This window comes from Filicampus tigris, chromosome 11 (genome assembly GCF_054856515.1).
Source record: "Filicampus tigris isolate MCC_2025a chromosome 11, RoL_Ftig_1.0, whole genome shotgun sequence".
NCBI lineage: Eukaryota > Metazoa > Chordata > Actinopteri > Syngnathiformes > Syngnathidae > Filicampus > Filicampus tigris.
Genome location: NC_141227.1, coordinates 14,254,594 through 14,278,408, shown reverse-complemented (window position 1 = coordinate 14,278,408; position 23,815 = coordinate 14,254,594). Strand labels below are relative to the sequence as shown.

At 41.7% G+C, this 23,815-nt stretch overlaps 2 protein-coding genes across 3 annotated transcripts in view; one reads left to right on the top strand and one right to left on the bottom strand.

The window, feature by feature from the left end:
- mapk8a (mitogen-activated protein kinase 8a) overlaps positions 1 to 23,815 on the top strand; it is a 78,353-nt gene that overhangs the window by 33,389 nt on the left and 21,149 nt on the right. The window contains exons 2-9 of the mRNA XM_086046054.1: positions 1,153 to 1,339; positions 8,069 to 9,216; positions 9,358 to 9,385; positions 9,517 to 9,590; positions 10,084 to 10,215; positions 13,371 to 13,646; positions 17,922 to 18,053; positions 22,818 to 22,971. The gene's annotated coding sequence lies outside the window, so the exon portion shown is untranslated. The remainder of the gene's footprint in view (positions 1 to 1,152; positions 1,340 to 8,068; positions 9,217 to 9,357; positions 9,386 to 9,516; positions 9,591 to 10,083; positions 10,216 to 13,370; positions 13,647 to 17,921; positions 18,054 to 22,817; positions 22,972 to 23,815) is intronic.
- Positions 1 to 23,815, bottom strand: part of ptpn20 (protein tyrosine phosphatase non-receptor type 20) — a 33,312-nt gene that overhangs the window by 2,994 nt on the left and 6,503 nt on the right. Inside the window, exons 7-45 of one of the 2 annotated variants that reach the window (XM_086046044.1) lie at positions 23,500 to 23,580; positions 23,059 to 23,146; positions 22,797 to 22,950; positions 22,470 to 22,541; positions 22,177 to 22,351; positions 21,066 to 21,201; positions 20,848 to 20,986; positions 20,619 to 20,771; positions 20,356 to 20,541; positions 19,309 to 19,471; positions 18,980 to 19,235; positions 18,822 to 18,898; positions 18,119 to 18,196; positions 17,892 to 17,999; positions 17,688 to 17,804; positions 17,394 to 17,602; positions 16,995 to 17,096; positions 16,773 to 16,866; positions 16,359 to 16,444; positions 15,469 to 15,634; positions 14,550 to 14,761; positions 13,824 to 13,922; positions 13,235 to 13,746; positions 11,996 to 12,746; positions 11,654 to 11,824; positions 11,409 to 11,583; positions 10,274 to 10,484; positions 10,135 to 10,172; positions 9,828 to 9,914; positions 9,127 to 9,188; positions 8,430 to 8,591; positions 8,106 to 8,355; positions 7,879 to 7,985; positions 7,079 to 7,161; positions 5,045 to 5,181; positions 3,928 to 4,076; positions 3,746 to 3,836; positions 1,610 to 1,944; positions 1,151 to 1,366 (exon numbers count right to left, since the gene is read on the bottom strand). In XM_086046044.1, coding sequence (XP_085902170.1) covers positions 1,151 to 1,366; positions 1,610 to 1,944; positions 3,746 to 3,836; positions 3,928 to 4,076; positions 5,045 to 5,181; positions 7,079 to 7,161; positions 7,879 to 7,985; positions 8,106 to 8,355; positions 8,430 to 8,591; positions 9,127 to 9,188; positions 9,828 to 9,914; positions 10,135 to 10,172; positions 10,274 to 10,484; positions 11,409 to 11,583; positions 11,654 to 11,824; positions 11,996 to 12,746; positions 13,235 to 13,746; positions 13,824 to 13,922; positions 14,550 to 14,761; positions 15,469 to 15,634; positions 16,359 to 16,444; positions 16,773 to 16,866; positions 16,995 to 17,096; positions 17,394 to 17,602; positions 17,688 to 17,804; positions 17,892 to 17,999; positions 18,119 to 18,196; positions 18,822 to 18,898; positions 18,980 to 19,235; positions 19,309 to 19,471; positions 20,356 to 20,541; positions 20,619 to 20,771; positions 20,848 to 20,986; positions 21,066 to 21,201; positions 22,177 to 22,351; positions 22,470 to 22,541; positions 22,797 to 22,950; positions 23,059 to 23,146; positions 23,500 to 23,580 — 6,488 coding nt within the window. Of the gene's footprint in view, positions 1 to 1,150; positions 1,367 to 1,609; positions 1,945 to 3,745; positions 3,837 to 3,927; positions 4,077 to 5,044; positions 5,182 to 7,078; positions 7,162 to 7,878; positions 7,986 to 8,105; positions 8,356 to 8,429; positions 8,592 to 9,126; positions 9,189 to 9,827; positions 9,915 to 10,134; positions 10,173 to 10,273; positions 10,485 to 11,408; positions 11,584 to 11,653; positions 11,825 to 11,995; positions 12,747 to 13,234; positions 13,747 to 13,823; positions 13,923 to 14,549; positions 14,762 to 15,468; positions 15,635 to 16,358; positions 16,445 to 16,772; positions 16,867 to 16,994; positions 17,097 to 17,393; positions 17,603 to 17,687; positions 17,805 to 17,891; positions 18,000 to 18,118; positions 18,197 to 18,821; positions 18,899 to 18,979; positions 19,236 to 19,308; positions 19,472 to 20,355; positions 20,542 to 20,618; positions 20,772 to 20,847; positions 20,987 to 21,065; positions 21,202 to 22,176; positions 22,352 to 22,469; positions 22,545 to 22,796; positions 22,951 to 23,058; positions 23,147 to 23,499; positions 23,581 to 23,815 lie in introns of both variants that reach the window. The other variant, XM_086046043.1, reaches the window with a different exon arrangement.

The following is a 23,815-nucleotide window of genomic DNA, read 5'->3' as shown; positions in this document are numbered from 1 at the left end:
TTAACAAAACTCACAGGCATAGATTCTTTATCCTCTGTAAAAGAAGATTAATATAACTGCAGTTTACTGAGGATCTGTGACCATCTCCATGTCGTACTCCAGGTGGCCAAGGCTCGCATACACGAAGGTGATGCACAATGTAAATTGAATTGAATCAAATAATGTGGCAAAAATTGTTTACATTTCATTGAATTACAGATGGAAAGACGTCATTTCTGTATGTTTTTACAACACATAACATAACACTGCTATTTTTCATATGAATAAAACACAGTACAAAAATGTGATGTTTATTGGGGGCTGGGGGTGGGCTGTAAGAGATTAGTAGCATTTGCATTCACTTCATGTGTCATAAGAGTGTTTCGAGTTACACACATGGTCATGTGACTGAACAAATTAAACTCATATCTCAAGGCACCACTGTATTTTTATCAGGATGGAGACTGTTTTGTTCATTGTATGCTAGTTTGTTCATTTATTTTTTAGCAAGATTACACAAAAAAATGAAGCCCGTGATTTTTATTCAACTTTTGCCCCTTTCACACAGAGATTTTACAAAAACCTCTGCGTCAGAACGGAATTAGGAGACCAACTTTGCCTTTTAGGCAGCATGGTGCGCTTTCACTCAGAGACAAGACATCCCGTAAATAAGATAATAAGATGGTGTTAACGCCAGTGTCTGGTATATAAAATAATATTGTAACAAATTGTTACAAACACAAACAGGTCAGATGGATATTTTTGGGATTTTTTTTCTGCACTCCGACCCCCACCTCTCAGTCAGGTCAGCTCGTATGTTACACCTACCCGCAACCCTAGTGAGGACAAGAGCTGTAGAAAACGGATGCGGTCGTCCATGGACTTTTGCATTAATCTAGGCCTAGGGTCACTTTTAAGCCTGAGGGTCATACTAGTTAAAATTATTATATATTACAAGTATTTGTGGGCTGTATGATTAGGGCTTTTTTTCTTATAACCTCTGAGGTTTTATTTGCGTTTAGAATGGTACAGTAGATCAAATGCCCTCACGGACTGCAAATTTCCCACGCCTGATTTATTCGGCTATCGGTGATGCAGTCGTCTGTTATGAACAACATTGAGAATAAAAAGTGAAAAAGACAATGCAGCTAATGGAGTGTTTGTCACTCACAGGCAAATCCCTCTCGATGAGGCTGAGGATGATATCGGTGCAGATGAGAACACCCGAGCGTCCGATGCCGGCGCTGCAGTGGACCGTGACGGGCCCCTGGTGGTGCACTGAGTGCAGGTAGCGGATGAAGCGAACCAGTTGCTCGGAGTAGTGCGGAACGCCGTGATCGGGCCAGTGCGTGAACTTCAGGTGATGGACAATGTGGGTCTCAGCTGTCTGGCATTATTCCAATCCAAATAAGGGTACATTAGTAAAGTATAATGTTAGATTAAAACACAGTGGTACCTTGAAGTCTGACCGCCTCAAACGCCCGTGCAACTTTGAGCTCAACCAAAATCTTCATCAATTCATACGGCATGAAAGGATTTGCTTGTACTTTACAAAATGGATAGATGGAAGATGATCGAATCAAACTTCGAGGTACCGCTGTACGTATTCAGAGACATGAACATCCCTCACCTCTGTTTCCACCATGCGGATGATCTTAATGTGGAAATATTCCAAGCACTGCTGGTTCACCAGATGGACGTGGTACTTGCCCGTGTCCAGGGGTTCGTTGGGCTTCTCGGGCCAGTACTTGTGACATTTCACCCTTCCCCGTTCTACTACTTGGGTCATCATGGCAATCACGTCCGATTTGTTTTCCCAGATCATTTGCCAGAAGGCACCCACCGTAGAGGGTAGCGGTCCTTGGCAGGAAATGTAGGCGAGCTCCTCACCTCCCGCTTGCATGCGGATGTGGCTGGCGTTGATGTAGTCGCGCTTCTCCCCGAGGGTGACGCGGGTTTTGTCATCTGTGGATGGAAAAGAGGACACACAGCCAGTGTGAGTGTGCAGTGTGTTTCCGAATTGAACAAAGCAAACATTGCTGCAACAGATCCTTGATAGTTTCCTCACTTCTGTCATCTTGTTTTGCCAAAACTCATGCAATAACTCAATAAAACTGAGCAAACAGCCTTGAGGTCTGTAACAAAGTTCTAATAGAGTCAAAGTGTTTACCAAGAAAGTCCCCCACCTACTCGGAATGTACTGGAAAGTGGCTTTTTAAATGCAAGGAATGGATTGGATGAGTAAATAACCTGCTGTCTATGCACAAACAGGCATAGTAGAGGGCATATGGTGAGGTTCAGCCATATTCCACTGAGGCCCACTATCTTTGTCAGCATGCTAATTCATCTCTGACCCCCTTCACCCGCCCCCCAAAACAAACCTCTGGAGGCTATAGAGTAAATGTGCTGCATGTTTGTCTTAATATGGTTGAACAAGTATGCTTTGCTTTCTCTTTTTTCCCAACAAATCCCATGCAAAACTCCAACATGTAATTATCTCATAGGCGTTTATTTTTCTGTGCCCTAGACATTCAGTGTGTAAAAACACCTAGACACATACATCAGGGGGCCACCTTTTGACATATGCTGTGCCTCTTCTTATAACAATTTAGTGGTATTTTCAACCAAAAGAAAGCACTGTATTCTCATATGTGTGTGTTGGGGAGCATTATTCATATAGTTTATAACCACAAATCACTTTGTTTTCCTAATGTTTTTTTCTTAATCTGTCCTGGTCATCTGCAGTGGTTCTGTATTCCTTATGCAAAAATAGTTTAATGGGAGGGATTGATATACAGAACAGCAATCTCGTCTTTATCGCAGGAATTACGTTCAAAGACCCATGAAGGTAAAAATCTGTGCTCTGGAGACCATGCAAAATTGCTTAAAGTGGAAGTCAACCAAAACATATTTTTTCAAGAATATGTTCTATGCAAGTCCTAGTTGAAAGAAGGCATTCTGATAAATATTGCCTTTGTGGAATAAACAATGACATCACAACTACTCAGGGCTCAAGTAACGGCCAATCACGGCTGACCTGTTTTCTGAAGCTGAACCGTGATTGGTCGTTACCTGAGCCCTGAGTAGTTGTGATGTCATTTTTAGTCGACAGAAATGACAAAATGGCCGCCCCCTGAGATGGCTAAAAAGGGTGGATTTTGCTGCTTAACTCATATTCCATAAACACAATATTAATCAGAATGTTGTGTTTCAACTTGTGGGAATGCTGGGAACATATTCTTGAAAAAAAATATGTTCGGGTTGTTTTCCGCTTTAGAGAGATAACATATCTCCAGCGCTGTCCAACTGACAATCAAAATGATATCGATATATATTATTTAAATAAAACTGGCCATTATCACACTTGTAATAACCCAATTATTTCCTAAAGCTCTTGTATGGGTTCTCATTGTGCATGTTTACGTAATGATAATGTGTTGAATATCAACTTGCATGCTTTTCTTTATTCCATTAAATGAACATCACAATCTTTTGTGTGCCTTACTAGTTTCCGTCTTGTCTAACATTGACTTTCTAACTGTGAAGCACATAATTGGAATGACAGCACGTAATGTCTGCTGTCTGTCTGCCCTTGAAGCTACTCCATTAATAAAAGACATTGACCTACATCTCTTAGAGTAATTACAATTTGTTTTGCTCATGTTCTTGGACGACATCTAAGAGAAGTGTCCCAGAATTATAATTGGACCGTGGCGGTTTAAGCAAATGGGGAAAACTAATTCGTGTTGAATGGTGAATGACTCACAGGGCAAGATGTCTCGGTAGCGGTTCTTGTCTCTGTGCTCAGGGGCTTTTCCCACCACACAGTCATCGGAGGGCTTTAGGTGCTCCAGAGCCTGAGGTCACATTAGTGTGTGGACGTTAACACGCAGGTACTGTAATGTCCCATTGAGCAATATGTGCTGGACAATGTTCAGTGGAACCCACCATGAATTCTTTGACCAGTTCCTGCTGGTCTAATTGATGCTGTAGAATCTGGATGATAGCTTTGACCCTGGAGCCTGAATACTGGCTGCTTCGAGATGGGCTAATGAGGGCTAAACTGGACAGTTCCTCCTCTGATACTATAGGTGGGCCTGGGCAGAGGATAAAATATACATTCAGTACTTCAGGATAAATTAATAAAAATGAAAATGTTGTATTATATACCTGTAAGTATGTGCAGTGTACCTATTAGAGGTGTACGTCTTTCCAATAAAAGACGATTCGATACGTATCTCGATACATACAGTAGGGTGCAAAACAATTCAAGGATGGTTCGATTTGAAAGTGCATTTCCTTCAAAGATATACTGTATCTCTCCAATAAAAGACAATTCCATCTGTATCTCGGTATATTTTTAAGTGGACGTTTTCAATTCAGTTCAACTTGATGCACTCGCATCTTTTAGATCACGACTGATTTATAAAAAATGTTTTGTTAAAACCCCAATATGTATGTATCTATGTATATGTGTATATTGGGGATGTTCGATACCACTTTATTTCAGACCAATACCAGTATGAGTACTCAATTCTTGAGTAGTCACCGATACCAAGTAGTGATACCACTAGTGCGTTTGATGAATACAATTTCCCCCCAAAACAATGACAGATAATTTTAAAGAAGACCTATATATCCCAATATAGCAATTTTCCTGAAAATTGCACGAAATCAATGGCAATTGTCAATTCTTCTATATCGTAAAACGGCCACAAGGCTGAAGACGATACTTCTATTGCCAATATGAGTACAATACTTTGAAATGAGGCCCATATCGTCACCGATAGCGATACCTGGTATCGGTACTCGCCCATCCCTAGTGTATCTACTGTACATGATGTATACATGTATTTATACGTACTTATGTTCAGTATAGGTAAATATTTATATACTGCATACATACAGTATATGTACATACTGTATGTATAAGGTGAAAAGTAAATTCACCTGTTCAGGTCAAAGTGTATTTTATTTTTGTCCTGAAATTTCACCCAAAAGTTGGACTACTCTTAACGTTTTGTGAGTAATGTATACTGCATACTGTAATTGGAGAAATAGACACCTATCTGCGGCGAGGTGGTTTGGTGAGCATTGGCGTCAAACACATTGTCTTCTTCCTCGTCGCTGCTCCAGCCGTCTGTCTCTGGTTCCCGGATGCCTTTGCACGATCGGTCCAGCAGTTTGGTCACAGTGTGTTTCCTGGGGGAGTCAGGGGGCGGGGGGGAGACCACACCATTTTTATTCTTCAGTAGGTAGGACCAGTTGAGATCATGCAAGGCTGAGCTTCCTTTCCCTGCGACCTTTCCACCTAGAATACAGTATACAACACCATGCTAAAATATCTATTGTTTATCATCTATTATTCTTTGTGAGGGTTTGGAGTACAAGTCAATCTCAATACTGTGACACTTCTGCTCTTCTGTTGAGACACTTATGAGTTCATTTTATTTTGGTTTTATAGGGTAGAACTACATTGTATTGAGAAGACCTTGGCTGTAATTAATATTTTGTGATCTTAATTTATCATATCCATTTTCGATGCCTGTCCTCATTTGGGCCACGGGTGTGCTGGAGCCTGCAGCTGACTTCTGGGAGAGAGGTGGAGTATACCCATCACTGGTCATCAGTCAATTGCAGGTAGTCAAAAAGATAAATAGACAATTCTTCACATCTACGGACAATTTGCAACACACGTCTCTGGAATATGGATGGAAGCCGGACTACCCGGAGAAAACTCACACAGCAATAGGGAGAACCTGCAAACTCCACACAGAAGGGCCCGAGATTCGAACCTTGGACCTCTCAAGTGTGAAGCAGGTGTTCTAACCACTAGTGAACCATGCTGCCCAAATTGTATTTTTAATTTAGTTTCTACATATTTGATTTGTTTATTAGTACCGTAGTAGTATAAGTAGGGATTCATCATTGCCCGTCAATTCTAGCATCTACCTTCGCCAAGTTGGTGGTTTTGTTCATTGCACTCTATTGCCTCCCTGTGGTAAACATGGAAACTCCAGCACAAAAAAACCAGAGGGCCTGGTTTACTAAAGGATTGTGTGCGAAAAAAAACAAGTTAAGACTTGATTGCTCATGCAAACAGATGTGGAAGCCGATTTACTAACCCAGTGCACCCAAGATTGCATCTGCTAAATGCGCTTAATAGCCAGGCAGTTCATTTTGCGCATTCTGGGAGGAATATATGCAAATAGATGAATTCAATGTGCACAATGTGGTTTACTGTACCAAATTTGAGACAAATTAGGACGGACGATTCTTCATAATTAAATCCAGTACTGTGTCTGAAAGACAGGCGCGAATGGCACCACTATGCGTAACCATGATCAGGAGGCGCAGGCAGAATGAGAGGCGACGAGGAGAAGGTATCTTTCATGTGCATTTTACCCCTTTTGAAATGATAAAAACAATAATGATCATTGACATATTGTCTATTCAGCAAAGACAATTTGGAGCTTCTGAATGATCTAAGGGCTGACACCATTGATAAAACTCCTCTCAACTATGCATTTCCCTCCATCTGAGTCATTTAAGTGCACGTTCCAGGGCAGTTTTTGGCGTGTGCTGTCCAAATTTTAAATGTTATACAAAATGGACTCTTGGGATGAGTTAAATCAAACAAAAAAATGGCTTTAATGCACTTCCCAGCTTCCTCAAAATTACTGGAGCGATAGATTTCTTTTCTGGTACTTAGTAATATGTTTGTCTTCCACTAACACTTCCAATGCCATCACTCCAAACCTCATTGCTCTCCTAATTGTTCCAAGGTGAAAACCCACACCGCTCCTTAAAACGCAAAACCCTGTTTGAAGTCCAGCCATCCCCACCACTTTTACACCGATTGCCAACAGTGCACACCATCTTCTAGCATGAAATTTATATTCACCGGTAGCGCCCATCATTTTGGCTCTTAGCAAATCAGGCACTAAAGAAAAAGTGGCCCAACTACAAAAATTAACAAAATTTGTCACTTTTCAATCTCATTATTTACCATAATTCAAATTAACTGAAAAAAAAAAAAAGAATATGCAAATGAAATGAGGTGGATGATAGAAGGGAAGAGTAGTTTTTAAATTATTACCTGTCAGAAGCTCCATGCAACATTTCAGTGACATTCAGTGACGGGCAGCAAGCTTGATGAGAAGGTGTGCTGTCACAGCTCTCCTAGTACACAGACCAGCAGGCAAAAAATGCAACCATTAAAATTATGGACACATGTTTACGGACAACTTACACATGTACAGTGAAACCTCCAAGGTTGTGAAATTTGGAGTTCTACTGAAATGTTTTGGAAAAATAGGTTTCAAAAGTCAAACACAACCACCGTCATCATCTGACGTTAGCGAATCTTATGAGACTTCAGCTCAGTGAGCATCTCAAGGATTAACATATTTTAAAAAGTCTTCGTGATCAGACACCACAGAAGAGTAACAGTGATTATAAAAATATAATGATTACAATATTATTCCGTAATTCACTATAAACCTAACCTATGCAAATTGTGATAAAGGAAAGGGTCTTCCGATTATACAATACAACTAATTCAATATTGATTACATGAATAAATTTACCAAGCAGATGACATACAATTACTGTACACAGCCAGTTCACAGACGCACTTATTTAAACCCAGCCTGACCTATAAAATGTGATGTGCCAGTACTGCTCTACGAGAACCTCTTGAAAATCTTCAAAGGATTTGTTTTTACAATGGTATGACAAGAACGTTAAAATTGTACTTAAAACATGGATTAGTTAAATTAGTTTTACATTATGTCCTAAGGTAATTTTGCTAAATGAGAGTATCCTGAATGTCGACTAGCATCACAAAACTGATTGTGTTTGCCTTTGGCAATTCCACTGTGTGTTCATAAGTTCTACCTGAATAATTGGCGTTTCATCCATTACCACAGTCAGTTGTCGTGGAGGAGGAGGTGGCGTTGTGACTAAAACACCCGATTCATTAAACACACACTCTGCAATCGGCTCTGGAACAGCATGTAAAGAAAACCAACCGTTATCCGAGCCGCTTATCCTCAACCATGACATGACTTTTTTTCATGTTGAACAGGTTGAAGAAAGAATATGCAGAATGCACAGACCCCTACCAGGGGGGCGCTCCACTGGCTTATTCATCATGGCGTCAGGTAAGGAAGAGGCATCAGAGGGGGTAACTGGAGCTGGCTGCTCAGCTAGGACAGCCTCGGCACCCGTGGCCATGTTGGGTGGCGTAGGCGATTCGGAATATGTCAGCGGCAGGATGTCCCTGCAGATGGTGAGCTGCACTGTGCCCTCGGCTTTACGCAGAATATCCACCACCTTACTGTGGCTCAGTCCCGACACAATGACACCGTTCACCTGGTTAAACACAGTTGGGATATACTGTACGGTTTTACCAGAAACAGGAAGGAACATATTCCAAATACTCTTACCTCTAGAAGAATATCTCCCACTTTTAACCTGCCATCTTGCTCAGCTACTCCGCCTAAACAGATTTCTTTCACCCTGAGCATGCTGCCATTGGTCCCACCAACCAGAGCAAAGCCAAGGCCGCCTCCTTCTGGCTTGGTAAACTCTACTTGCATAATGCAACTCTGAAGGGACAGCAATGTAACAAAAGGACAGAGGAACTCTTATTGGTGAATATCTCAAATTGGAATCCTACGTACTTAATCTCCTGTAAAAATATTGCATGCAGGGCGTAAACTTTTCCTCTGCAAAGTACCAACTAGGCTCACCACTGGTCTACTCGCTATTTCCATAGACAAAACCAGGTCGGTACTACCATTTCCAGTACTTGGCCAGCCAGGGTTCGAATATGTCAAGTCACTAATTTTTGAGAATATATGGCTGGAAATGACAAAATAAACACACATGCTAATACCACATGCTACAATTTTGTTTCATAGCTGTTGTTTTGTTAGTGTTTTCCGTTCTGTCTAATGCGTTGTTATTATTATTATTATTATTATTATTATTATTATTTAGTTTTATGCAGTAATACTGGATTGGGACACGGAAAATCAACCAAGCAAGCAAGATACTGTGCAGTGGTAAAGCTTTGGTTGCATGACATACTAAAAACACAAAATAATGTTGTGTAGTTACAACAAGAGGAAGAACACTTACATCCTGCTGGTCAACCACAGACAGACATCTGAAGTTGCCAAAAGTTCTACTGACAACTTCAACTGCAAGGAAAAAGGAGCAATAGATTAGGTATGAATCAGCAGGAATTGTAGACAAAAGTACTTGCACACAATTATTGATCCGGTCCATTTGATCCAAGCTAATTAACATCCAAAGTTCAGTGCCCCATACAAGAAAAATCCTCATTGATTTGAACCAATTCAATTGCAGAGACAGTGCCACAAAGAACCAAAACAAGGTACCGTATATCTCAACCCTCAGTCAGTCTAAATTTGAAAGTGTTGATGGCTGTGCACCTCTTCTATGACAAGTGAACAAGACAAGGTCTTTTCAAAATGACGCTGTCCGCTGTCTCCCTCCCTGCTGCAGGTACTGTCACCAAGCAACTGAATCACCTGCACTGTAGACCACCAGAGACCAGGACAGTGTATATGAGTGTGTAGGTGAGTGTGCAAGTTGTGTGTGTGTTCTGAATGATGACAGACAGAACTTGGGCCCTCGCTGCAGGATTAATAATTAGCAAGCCTCTGGACTCCACTGGTGTATTGGACTGCACGACTGTAGGTATCACACACACACAGACTCACAATATCACTCTGCCAACCAAGCTCATTCAAAGCAACAAGAATGTGCTGATGGAAAGATATGGTGGGATGACAGCGATAAGGAGAGTTTCTCACCATCTTCCGGAGGTGATTCTTTGTCAGGCGAGATAGGCTCTTCAAAACGAGCAAAGAACTTCCTATCCTTTTTCCAATCAAACAGACCTGTAAAAGAAGTACCCAAAAAAGGGTCAGAAAGACAATGACCTCATTCCCCTCCAAACCATTTTGCTAATGATTGAACTTAAATGATCATTTAGTTAAACACAAACATATGTGGTTTCCCGGCATCTGTGTTTCTCACAAACAAACTCTCCCTCATGTTTGTCCTCAGGTTTACTGAAGCAGATGAAATCATCTCATAAATCTTTCACAGACTCCTCACCGTTCCATTTGGCCTTGGGCGTCACTGGCTGGTCATCTCTGGAACATAGGAAAGACACAAACAACAGAGTGACTCTATCAGGTTTGTGTGTCTCGTCTATTTCTTTCATTGCGATTTGGCCCCCCGAGTAGGCACGGACCTCAGGATTTTGAGTTTGACTTTGCGCGGGGCGATCTCGCAGGCTTTGACGGCATCATCCAAGGTCATTCCCAGAGTGCACCTGCCGCAAATGTAGAGGATCTTGTCATTGGGTTGCACGGTGCCTTCTTCGCTGGCAGGGGAGCCTGGCACCACCTCCAGACAGTAAATGCCCTGCCATTTGCTTCCAATGCCACCGGTCAGTTTAATGCCTGGAGGAAGCAGTCACAAATGCTAGTCAGTCGTACTCGTAAGGTTGAGACTTGTATCGATTTTCCACTGCACTGGAATGGCTCTATTTACGTCAACTTGACTGGTATAAGGTGGTCGATTTTCACAAAGAATGGACTGCTGCAACATGGTGTACACTCTGGAGTATAATACTGCAGCGCTCAGGCTGTGTGTATTTCCGTCATTTCTAGTCATGTCAATGGTGAAACAAATATGTTCAAAAGAACTCGCAGTGGTTTGTCACCCCTATGATGTTGGCCAGATGTGGCTTGCTTCTCCGAATTTGCTGCAGTATCATCAATAATGCTCCCCGCAGATTCTTGTTCCTCAATGTGCTGCTCGTCCTGTTTTGTTCGACCTTATAAGACCTTAACATTTCCATCACTCAAGATCTCAACTATGATTGACTTTACCTCTCTCTGTTTATGTCTCTGTTACGTGTCGTTATCATCGAAGGTTGAAAAAAGCAACAAGCCTATTTTGATTAAATAAAGAGTGTACAAATGTGGGAGTAAAAATTTACTATAAAGTACAGATGCCTGTAATGGTTAAGCACGCACATAACCCAGGCTGACCAGGTACTGGAAATGATACCTTGTGTTAGCTGATTTTGCCAATAAAAAAAAAACATGAATACCAACGAGAGCTAAGGTGAGCCGAATCTGTGCCATGCAGTTGATTTGGGACAATGAGGAGAATAGAAACTTAAGACAAAACCAACTTTGAAACCTACAAGTCTTCAGTTAATCTAACATCATGTTTCTGGACAATGTAAAGAAGCCAGATGAACTGGAACTTTCATGATGTGAGAGGTCAATCACAAGGCCACAGTGCTGTCCTCTCACCGATATAATAATGTGTACACTAAAGAATGAAAGCCCGGTCCTAACTAAAGCTGCTCCTACCGAGTTGTCCTGAAGGTGTCTTGTAGAGGACAATATCAGGCAGGCTGTCGCAAGAAGGGGGTGCCACTAGGTTGGTAACAGCCCTGCCCAGAGTCATACTGAGTCTCCTGGGAGAGGACCTGAGTATCGTCATGGCAACTTCATCTGCCACATTGGTAACATCGTGTCCATTTACCTGGAGACGATGGAACCAGATGAAAATAATCAACATAGTGACTAACGCCTTCAAACAAGTTGACGTTTACCGTGATAAGCCGGTCTCCAGCTCTGAGGCGTCCGTCTGACTTTGCTGGGTTGTCCAGTATTTCTTGTATGTAGTAGCAGTTGTCCAGTTTGCTTCGGGTGATTGTGAAGCCAAAGCTTCCACTCCTGGACTTGGTCAGAAGGACGGTCAACTCAAATTCTTTTACCAATCCCTGAAAAGCACCAAACAAACAACCAATGACACAAAAATGAGTGCTCTTAAACTTGGATCAAAAGGGAATCACTTCCACAATATGCACAGAGGATTCTACATTCTGTTCTTGATAAAAACATTAATTGAGGTGGCCGTCAGACCATGAGAGCATTTTGGTGAACAAAATGACCTTTCTTCTACTCTCTTCTTCATCCTCTTCATCCTCATCCTTGCATTCCCTTTCGTTCTTCTCTGGCTCTTCACTTCGCTGTGCATGACTCTGAGCAGGTGGAGGCATTATTGTGGGTGGAAGGGTGGGAGGAGTTGTGCTGACATAAGGAGGTGTTGATGAGATTATCTGTGTCGTGATGGGACACGCCGACGGAGCAGGATTTTGAGGGAGCCCGGCAGCAGGCTGACTGTTTTTCGGGAGGGCTTTGCATTGAAGTGGAAGCTGCTGTCCCTCCTGCAGCGGGTAGTGCTTGGCTTTGGACGGCTGCGTTGTGAGCGGCTGAGACGGGTGTGCGAGGGCACAAGTGGTCAAGGTGTCAGATGAGAGGTTGAGAGGCGACATGGTAGTATTTGGGCTGAAACTAGACAATGTATTGGAGGTTTGAGGAAAAATAGGTGGAGTGTTGGAAGTCTGAGAGAGATGAGTTGGACTGATGGAAGTCTGAGGGAAACTTGATGGAGTATTCGAGGTCTGTGATGGACCAGACACAGTGTTGGGAGTCTGAGAGAAACTCGACGAAGTGGTCTGGGTCTGCGAGCTGAGGCTTGTGAGGTTTGATAACGGCGTTTGAGTGGCCTGATTGGACTGAAAACTTTGTTGTTGCTCCAGGGTGGAACTGATGGTCAAATACTCCTCATCTGCCATTATAGTCAGTCCATTTCCCACAAGGCAGTAGGTCACACTTCCATCTGCCTCTTCTCGAACACCACTGCAAAGAAAAAGAGTCACTTTTATTCTTTTCCAAAAGGAGAAGATTTTTAACGACCTGAATCAGTTTGGGCTACTTAATCCAGAGTAAGCCAACAACCAGCAAGGACAATAGACATTACTGAAGCATTCGGCTCTACGATTCGTTCTGCAGACAATGCTTTACCATCTCCCATTGCTAAACTTTTGGTCCAACATAAAAAAAGCTGGTTAGGAAGATCAGGATGGAAAGGTTGAGCCAATTGCCTTTGAACAAGGCCTAACCCTTGAACTGATCAACAGTCAATCAGGAAACCATTTACCCTTGCATTAATGTCTACGAAATTTCCCAAACCTTTTAGTTCAGCAAGATTCCAAAGAGAATCATGCCTTTGGTGGATGTCAAACATACATTAGTTTAAGGGAAGGCTTGTCGTTTTGTCAGTCGAGGCCATTAAGAAGTTCCAGAAATAATTATAATACAATACAATATTGTCAATAGTTTCTTACCTAGCATACATGGAGTTTGAAGCAGTCTTCGGGAAGATGTCAAATATCGCTGTTGAACTTGTTGCAACGGCCTCCTCCCCATCCTCGCTTGCCTTCTTCGTTTCTACTTCCTGTTGTTCTTCTGCTTTATCGACAGTCAGCTGCGACTCTTGATGAGCTGGTCGAAAGCAGACCAGAGGTGAGACGGGTGACCTGGGAGAAGCGGGCGAAGCCGGTGAGATTGGCGTTGGAGGCGACGTGGGAGAGGCTGGCACTGGAGGTGACCCTGCCCGAGGCGAAGATGGAGGGGTGTGTTCGCCTTGCACCTCCCTCTCTTGTCCTTCAAAGAACCTTGGAACAGCCGGAGGCTCTGGGCTTTTCTCCGCTGTGTCGGTCAGTTCCTCCTCAAGTGCGGGAGCTGTACTCTGAGCAGGTATGTTGACATCAAATTGGAATTTAAGAAGCTGGCTGTAGTCGTCTCCTAGACGGATGTCCAGGGACCGGGATCGGATCTCCCGAGTGGGTGCAGGGCTCTTAACACACAAAGAGAAGTTAGTCATCTCTCCACATTTTAGGCGAGGAGATGTCCTTTAAGATTTGGTTTACTCACCAGTGTGTTGTCATCAGCGTCGTACAGCACTCCTGGACCGGGTCGACAAATCAAGAGATGAACCTCAGATGGGGCACCTCGTAGCAGGAACAAAACCCTCTAAGATAGCAAAGAAAAATAGTGTAGGTAATTCAGGATCATCTTCATGACCTGAGATGTACTCCAGTGTTTGTGTGACGGTAATTCCTTGTCAGAACACACCGAAACACTGCGACACAACCAGCTTGCTATTTTGGGTAGCATTAGATTAAAAGATTAGTGAACCAATGATGTAGCCAAGCTGCACTCCCTGGTACTGACGCCCATTCAGGTTTGTTTTTTATTTTTTAACACGCTTGCATGATTCAGCACGTTCTCACCGGCTGACATAAATGAACAACATTAAAATCATTATCTCTGCTAAGCGGAACAGGATGAGAGGTATTGTTTTCAAATTAAACTTCACACTCGTCTCGCAGAGTTCCACTATTCCATTTTACATAGGTGCAATCCTGCCTCTAATACCACCTCCAGGCTCGGGAATGTATGGTTTGCCTACATGTCCCCATTATATACATTTCACCCAGAACAGCGATGATGTTTGTGAGACTGTTCCCTCCCCTTCACGGAATAGATCCAACCTTGGTAAAAGATGGCTGTTTTCCCTGAGCCTTTCTCATTTCAAACAATTTGATGTTTTGCAATATTTTTTGGGACAGATGACATTGCAAAATAAGTTCAACATACCTGGTAGGACAGGTCCTTGACGGGCTCTTTGTTGACGCACAGAATGATGTCCCCTTCTTGCAAGAGACCACTCTCATGGGCCGGCTGACCCGGGAACAGACGCTTGATGCGGACCACGCTGCCATGGTCTTGCCCCGAGTTGAGTTGGGAAATGTTAAAACTGAAGCCTAGACCTGACAAATTTTTCTTCAGGATCACTTCATGCGTGTTTTCTAGAAAAAAAGTTTGAGAAGATTCATCAAGCAGGTCATTTTTATTTCTGGTACAGAACATTCAAAAGTTGATACATTAATATGATATGATATGATATATTAAACAGTGTTGTGCAAAAGTCTTAGGGCAGCCCTAGGATTGTTGTTTTAAAAAACAGTCATTTTGACAATTAAATAATGGAAAACTTGCAGTAAAGGGGGTTAGCAGTGACATTAGTTAGAGGTTGCATTTAGGGTAAAGGAAGGCTGAAGCTTTAAGAAAACACTAAATATTTGGCACTTTAGCCAGTAGGCAACTGATTTTGGGTGTTAAAATGTATGATACCTTTATAATTAAAATAAGTACTGTGATTGCCTAGAAAGCTGTCTAGATTGTTTGCTCAAAAGTTAGCAGGCATAGATTTCAGATCACCTGTGCCCCAAATGAGCACAGGTGCTATAGAAACGGATGCATTGATGGATAAAATAACTAATAATAGTATGTGCACTATGCGGTATGCGGTGGTCAAGGTTTATAGAGGCAGTGGACTGTAGTTTTAACGAGACTTGGACCGTGAATTGTCTCAAGGGAAGAAAGCAACGTCAGCCCCGGATGACTCTGACAGCCACCACAATGTAACTGTCAGATGACTCACAGTCACCTCAGGCCTGTGTTTGCGTGTGTCTCTAATACTCTTCTTGTTTTTTTCTTTGGTGAGCACACACACCATCAGTCACAAAACTGTAGTCCTTGGCTCGGCCACTCAAGGTTGTTTCCAAGGAGACCCCCCAGGGCTGAGTTTGTGATGCATTGTAGATGGCGGGTGGGAGGGGGGAATCGGTTCTGGGCTCCAAGATGACTGTTGGTTCCCTCTCCAGCAGCAGGTTCACCACCTATCACAATACTTTATTAGTCTACACTTTCTGTTCCTTTTTCTGGTCTATGATGTGTGATATGAGTTCCCTGGGCCTTAAAAGACACCATTAACAGTAAATATTTATTTATTTTTTATTTTTTTAATCATTATTTTACATGTGATGCTTATCGAGATACTGGATAAAATATGTGTGCCTATGTGTGTTTGTATTACTCTCTGAGAACTAAAACCTGATTGGCGTCAATCAGACTTTTGCTTTCAACACACGTCCAAACTTTTTAAAAGCACTTTTGAAAGACATTGTAAATGTATTTGAGCCTAAAAATTGCAAGCATAAAATGTCGGCGCTCAATGAACAGCTGAAAAGTGCATCAGCGACTGTGGCTCTCCTTTCCTACATGGAAGGGCATCCATCAAAAATGATTGCTTAAAAAAATCTGCGATATAGCGGGGACGCAAGCGGTAAACAGTGATATAGCAAAAGTATTCAGCAACGATAACGTGTGTGTGTGTGTGTGTGTGCGTGTGTGTGTTTGTTTTTACTACCTTCTGAGAACTAACACATTATTGGCTACAGTCATATTTTTAGGGACCAAAAAAGTCTACCTACAAAAAAACCCAATACGTACTCAGTGACAAAAGGGTCTGTTGGATTCCCTAGTATGTTTGACTGAATGTTGGTGTCAGAATGCATGTTACAGTGTGTACGGATGCGCATGCGTGTATGTGCACATGCCGACCTCCTCAGTCCGCTTCAGGCACTCGACAGCTTGTTGGTGTGTCACTGCCCTCAGGTTGGAGCCGTCAACCTCCAGCAGTCTGTCACCTGTCATATGCAAACACACCAATCGCATCATCGTCATCATTAGCAGCATCAATACATCAATGTATGTGTGTGTGTGTTGGTGTGTGCGTGCGTGTGTGTGTGTGTTTATGCGTATCTGCGTGCGTGTTTGACGGACATGTCATCAAATATGAGGTGATCCTGGTATGTGGAGCATGAACAAGCAGAAACATAATGTCTCTGTGTCAAAATGTAAACGTATACTGTACATACAGACATAACTAAAAAAAAAACAAAAAAACAGTCAAGCCCCGAAGAACAAACACACAATATTATGTGTTTATGTATACACCACCTATGAAAGAATTACCAATTTGAATGCGTCCATCCTGCTCAGCAGCACCTCCAACTACCAGACTTTTGATGTAGATGCCACCATATCTCACACTTGTATTAATTCCTCCCTTTTGTAGACACAAAGACATAATTAGCCAATTATAGATGATAGTTACACAAAATCCCACACAAGTCCCACACGCTGCTTTGAGCACACAAAGCATTAAAAGAAACGAGGAGGTTTTTTTTTACTCACGGCAACACTAAGGCCAAGGCTCCCGCCGCTCTTCTTCAGCTCCACTATAAACCTCTCCCCACTTTTTAGACTTAAAATAGAGGTAGACCTAGAACACATGTCCTGCATATACAGAGGGAAAAAAACCTGAAAAACTGTATACACGTTTTCAAACAAAGAGGAAGCATATTTTCAACTAAAAGCGACTTTGTATGAAGACTGCCATGCCCCCCCCAAAGGAATGTAACCTAATTTGTCTGACACGTTACCTTATTTAACAGATTAAAGTCTGATTAAAAATATTATTTTCATGAATTTAGTATGGCAATCCTGGCACTTGATGAAAACTGAAACGGACCAGATAGAAAAACGCTTCCCATCATGTGGTCTAAAAGCACATTGACACATTTTTGTACTAACCTGTGCGTCATGTATTCGCACCACAGGTATGTGAAGCTTCCTGTTTTGTTTGGGCGTGGCCATGCTGGACAGAGTGATGGCCTCCTCCAGTTCATCCATGGCGTGTCGGTACTCTGTGCCACTCAGGGTGGTCTGAGAGCCAAAGCTCCTTTCCAGTGCCAAGCCCAGTGTGCTTTGGCACAGGGAGTTCTTGCTGTCTTTTAGACACTCTGGTTATGGAAAAAACAACCATATTGACACAAGTGCTGGTACATTTGTGAACAATAATGTCTGGGTTTAATAGCTTTATGTTACGTTTAGGCTGGGACACAATCAGCTCCACTTCCTCAGGACTACTCTGTAAGATGGCAGCAGCATCACTGAATGTTACCCCTTCCAAACTGGTCTTATTTAGAGAAATGAGACGCCCACCTGGTTAAAAAAAAAAAAATCATCAATCGAAAATCATTTTGATCTAATTTTCATCCATAGTAAGTTGCATGTACTTTTAAATCCTACCCGGTCTGATCCTTCCATCTTTGTCCGCAGGTCCATCTGGCACAATAGAAGCAATGAATATACCAAGGTCGAGTTTACCTGTATTGTCCTCGCCTACAATCACAAAGCCTGCAACGGGACCACGGCGGAGTCAGAGACAAAAGTACTCATTTAAAGAATTAGGTGAGTGTCTCTTCTCATGAATTTTACATAACTGCTCATGGGTAAGTGCTTTGTGGAAAGCTCACCAAAGCCAAGTTTGGGATCCTTCTTGAGGCTTACGCAGATAATTTCTCTCTCTGGTGAAGACCTAGTGGGTGTGTCAACTGTAAATATTGAACAGAAGTGACAAATTGACTAGACACTGTAAAGGTTGCTTCTAACAGCTGCCAACTCTAGTTGTCAGGGTAACCATAAAAAATACTTTATACCTCTATAAAGCATCAGGTTCAGTGAAATGCTGAAGAAGGGGCAAACTACATAGTAGTCACCATTGATTAAAAATTACAGTACACAAATGAAGGAATTATGGATTTTAGCCTGACTCAGCACCTTCTGCTGATTTTAACACATAACATTATAATAATAGCATTCAAAATCCAAATGAACCACAGCAAATTGGCCAAGTGCAAAGTTGTGAGAGGTAGTGTTGTTATGGCCATTTGGTAGTTGCTTGCTCATTTTTTAGCATGATTACGCATTGTCTTTCACACGAAACGAAATAATATGTCGTACAACTACAAACCACTTTCAACACAAGAGCGCTTGAGAATGATTCAACTTCAACGTTCTTTCACACAGCGCCGTCCTGACCCTGTGACAGTTGTGATACTACCGTCAGAGCTGGGAAATTTCTCGGCCTTCTTTGTACTCCCATTTTGTGTTAGTAGCTTTCAAGTCGAACTGCAACATGGGAAAAAGCCTTAAATATATCCTATTTAAAATGTTCACCTCGTATAGAAGAAGACGTATCCGAGTCTTTCTGCAGCGAGACACTGGACATCATTCTTGGAATCGACTCTGGCGTACTTTAAAAAAAAACATAGAGAAAAAAATGAACTTTCATTTTGCAAAGTGACGGAGAATGACAATATACAGTATGCCATTACCTCCAGTACGGACGCTCTTTCAAATCCCTGAGTTCTCCCGTTTCCGGGGGTTCCTTGTTGAGCTCCCTGCTCATCTCCCTCCTCATCTCTCTCTGGTGGCGGAGTCGTGCCTCCAGCTTGGCGCTCAGGTCCTCGCAAGATTTGGACAGCGGATCCGGTTGACCCGGGGCTAAACCGACGTGGTTCAGCATGCCCTCAGAGCATGAGATCCCCTTTAGGTTCAGGTTACAACCCGCATAGACATGCATGTTTTCATCTGGAAGGGGCAACGGAATAGTGAGTGTCACTTTTAGAACAATTCTTGGTCTGCTTGTTCTCTCTATTGTTACCTGGCATCATACTGTGGTTAAGTTGCCGTGACGTCATCTCGCTGTGGAACTTGTGCTGTGCGGAGCAGAGGTTGAGGAGGTATTGCGCTATTTTTGAGCTCTCCGTTATAAAACTGTGCTTTTTACCGCTTGGTCCGCCACATTCGATGATCAGTTTACGGCGCTGGGGAATGGAAACAGTTTATCAAACTGTATGAATTAATCATACAAGAATGTATTTTATGTTGGTTTAATGCAAGAATGCTAAGAAAACAACCATTTGCGGTAATGCTATAGTGCTTGTCGTCGCTGTCCAAGAAAAACCTGTATCCATTTTTTTTTCTTCTTTTTTAGAGACGTAAAATATATATATATTTTCCAGATACAAATAAAAATGAATATACTGTATATTCAGAAAAAAATAATGAAAGACAGATTTGGAGGTACGTTTGCTTAACTTAAATTAATTAAATCTTTTTGTATGCATTTGTTATGCCAAAATGACACATTTGTGTGTATTATGGGTTAAAAAAAAAGATTTTTTTAGACAAAAAAATATTTTTGTTTTTCGGATACAATCGCAATAGATCATACACTGTTTTTGTGCAAAGATTTTTTTTTAAATTACACATTTTTTGTTAGACAAAATAATTTTTTTTGTTTGTTTTCAGGCACTAATGAAGATACATTTAAAAAAATGCATTTCTTCATTAAAAATCATTCCTCCGCTCATTATGACTCTCAATAATAATATAATAATAACGCTCAATTCAAATTTAACTAATTAAACAAAACATGTTAAATGTAAGTTATTAATTGTGCAAACATAACTTCAAAATATCAGGATTACTTCTGCAAGTAGATCCAAATCAAGTTTGAATAATCTATTACGATGGCGTACAAATCGTCCACTCACATTGCTCTGATATTTGTCCCCTGTACTTGCATGATATGCATATTCTTATATATTCTATATACACATATATTCTTATGATGTACTAACCAGTATTATAGTCTCAAATTACCTTCTTGCGCTCACATTTCATCAATTTACACAATTCTCTTTACCCCAGTGGAAATGGAGTCTGTTTCTCTCCAGAGGAAGCGTCTGGTAACGGTCCGGACCTGATTCTTCATCTCGTACACAATGATTCCTTTGGCACAGACTCCCAAAACTAATTCACCAATCAAAGGCCTTTTTTCTCTGCCCACACGGTGGAACATAACCCCGTACTCTGGTAGTTGCTGGGCAATCTTAACAGAAGCAAAGGGCATGGTTAGTTAGTTAAAAGCAGCGATAGTGCCCGGCCATTGTGTCAACTTAAACACACTTTGAGATATTCTGTTTCCGCCTCTTCAGGTCCCATCGGGGCATGCCTCGCATGCAGTCTAGGCAGCTCATCTTTCACATTGGGCAAAGCCAGCTTCTCAAGCATTCTCTTTGACACATAGTGCTCTGGCTGGTAGTAACTCTTTCCATACAACTAGGAGAAACAATGCACTGATATAACAACCGAACCCAAATGATAAAGCAGGAAGTGTTCTTCTTGCGTCTGGTACCTCTGCCATGTAATCCCCGAATTCGGCCTGCAGAGCAAGGGCAGCCAGAAACAGGCCAGTCTCCTCATTGCAGTACATGCGATCTTCTAAGATATCCTTTCGCATCTGCAAGTAGTACTGGTGGCGAGTCAGTCTGTGCCTGGAGAAGAAAGGAGCAGGTGAAAGTCTGCATGCAAGAAGCAGAATCGGTTTGACTTCGCTCTGCATCCATTACTTACAAAACAAAGGCGATATCGTCCACAAAAAATTTGACTCGAAGGAACACCAAAAAGGAAAGTATTTGCCCCTTTTTCCAACTATCAGGAGCAACTTTGGAGATTTTTGTTTCGTGGTCCAGAAAAAAATATTCATCATCTGCAAAATGGAAAGGAGATGCTTAAAATTTGATGGAAACAAATCTCTTTCTTTGTACACAATTTTCAAAAGTGTCGGGCAATTCACTTCCAAAACATTACACATATAGTTACTGTCGTTTGAAAGTATTTACTTAAAGCGGAAGTCAACCCAAACATATTTTTTTCAAGAATAGGTTCCCAGCAGGCCCACTAGTTGAAACACGGCATTCTGATTAATTTTGCGTTTGTGGAATATAAATTAAGCAGCAAAATGCACTTCTTTTTAGCCATCTCTGGGGGCGGCCATTTTGTCTTCTGCCGACTGAAAATGACATCACAACTGCTCACAACGACCAATCAGGGCTGACCTGTTTTCTGAATCTGAGCTGTGATTGGTCAACGAGTGGATTAACAATTATTTCACAAACGCAATATTTATCAGAATGCCCTGTTTCAACTAGTGGGCTTGCATAGAACATATTCTTGAAAGAAATATGTTTGGGTTATTGTTTATTACTTATTGTTTATTGTTTGTAAAGTGCTTTGTTACAGCTGTTATGAAATGCGCTGTTTGAATAAAATTGTATTGTATTGTATTGTATTATCCCAGATGAAAATAAAATACAAGGCCTTTGTTGGAAAAACTAAATAAAACTTTCAAACCTTTCTTTTTAACATTTCAAAAAACACAACTAAATAATGTATGAACACAAAAAAGAATTCAGTTGTGCCGTTACAGTGATTGACACGCCTCCCGTCCAATAAGTGAAAAGCCAGTAAATGCTATCACCATTTAAAAAGCTATTGCAAGGTGTTACTGAGATTGCAACGTGTATAACATTCACATTTTTTTGTTATTAATATCTTACTTAATTGCTTTAAGGCAAAAATGTTACTTCACAACATCAGTATCGCTGATTCTCAATGAACAATCCATATTACTACAATTTCCGCACTTCTGCTAATCGATTAAACGCATGATGACTTCTTGTACCGTCGAGAAAGGCAAGCCCGAAGTAGAAGTGCTCCACTAGGTTAGCGTGAGCCACCACCATGTCAAACACATCCCTCGCACGGGACTTGGTATCGCAACGGACCACCACGTACTGTCCGCTTGGCAGCACCACCGTCACTTCCCTCTGAGACGAACACAAGCGGCCCTTTCTCGACTGCACGGGAAACACACAACATTAACGCTAATGAGATCCAACATGAGAGTGATGCCTTATAGAGTTGATAATGCGATATTCTATAGGTGTATGTAAGAAAAAAAGGCAACTGATTTACCACAATAGATCCCGGAAGCTCAAGAACGATTTGCTGTTCGTCAGCCATTCGGATAAACTCTGGACCTAAAGCCTGCTAAGAAAAAGAGAAAATGATAATAATGATCAGAATAATGAACACATTACTGTGCCCCTGTGCTTCTAATATACCTAAATCCAGTTCCCCATATGCTTAACCCCCATTATCTTTTCCTATGATCCCCGCATGACAGAAAAATAATAAAAATAGCTTTCCCAGATGTTCATGTATGTCCTCATTAAAGCCCCCTTGCATGCATGTACAGTATGTTAGCCTAGGAACCGGTTTTCTAATCATATGTTTTCTTACCTTTGTTTTCCTCTGGCTCAGGCTGATGGAGGACTCGCTGAAGGTGATGGAAGGACTGTGAGACCTGCCCGATGCCTTGGGAGAGACGTCGTGGTGGGGGCTCCGGCCGAGCCAACTGCAGGTGCTGTCCCTGTGACGAGCCCCTCGCGGGAGCCTGAGTTCCGGGAGGGAAGAGGTGGGTGTGGAAAATTTGAAACCATTCAAGGTCAAAGTCAACACAGACACGCATACAAAGACAGCCAAAATGGAATACAGTACTTGCCTTTCCAAAGATGACTGGTACAAAGTTGTGGGTGAGCTTCTTGGTCGATGTTTCCAAGATCTCTGAGGTAAACAGCCTGGAAGGACAGCTTCAAGCAGAAGAACACAAAATTAACACATTGCATAGTACAGGCAGGGCGGTTCCAAAAAAATAGAATTTTGTAGTCTAGTAAAATAGCCAATGGTAGCAATGGAATGCTTTACTTTTTACTGTTACTTAAATGTTACTTAAAACATTGTCTGTACAGATACTGCTTTTATGATGGTTACAGTTTGACCCTGGATCAGATGAATTCATTATTTTCTATGGTGAAAAAAAATTTCCACTACACCCTTACCTTACTTCTACATTCTCTTAACATATTTTTATATATTTTATGTGGTGCAATAATCTTGTGGGACAATTAAAAAACATAGTCCTTAGTGGGCAACAAGAATTTACCTGACTTTGAGTCCGAGTCTGTCGAGTATCTTCTCCTTTCTGGACAACCATCAGTGAAGTCTGCAAATGGCCCTCGCCTTCCTGTCAAAAAGGTTAGACTTGATAATGATGATGATGATGGTGAGATGAATGTGTGTTTCATTTCAACGAAGGTGAGGCTAAAGCCCACGGTCAGTATGCGATTGCTATCTCTACCGAGAGTCTAATCCCAGACTTGCTTTAAGTAAAGATTTTAATCCTGTCAACCTGAACACTCGTTTGGTGAAGACAAAATCTGTGCAATAAACAATTTGTTTGAGGTAAGGTTTTGGCAAAG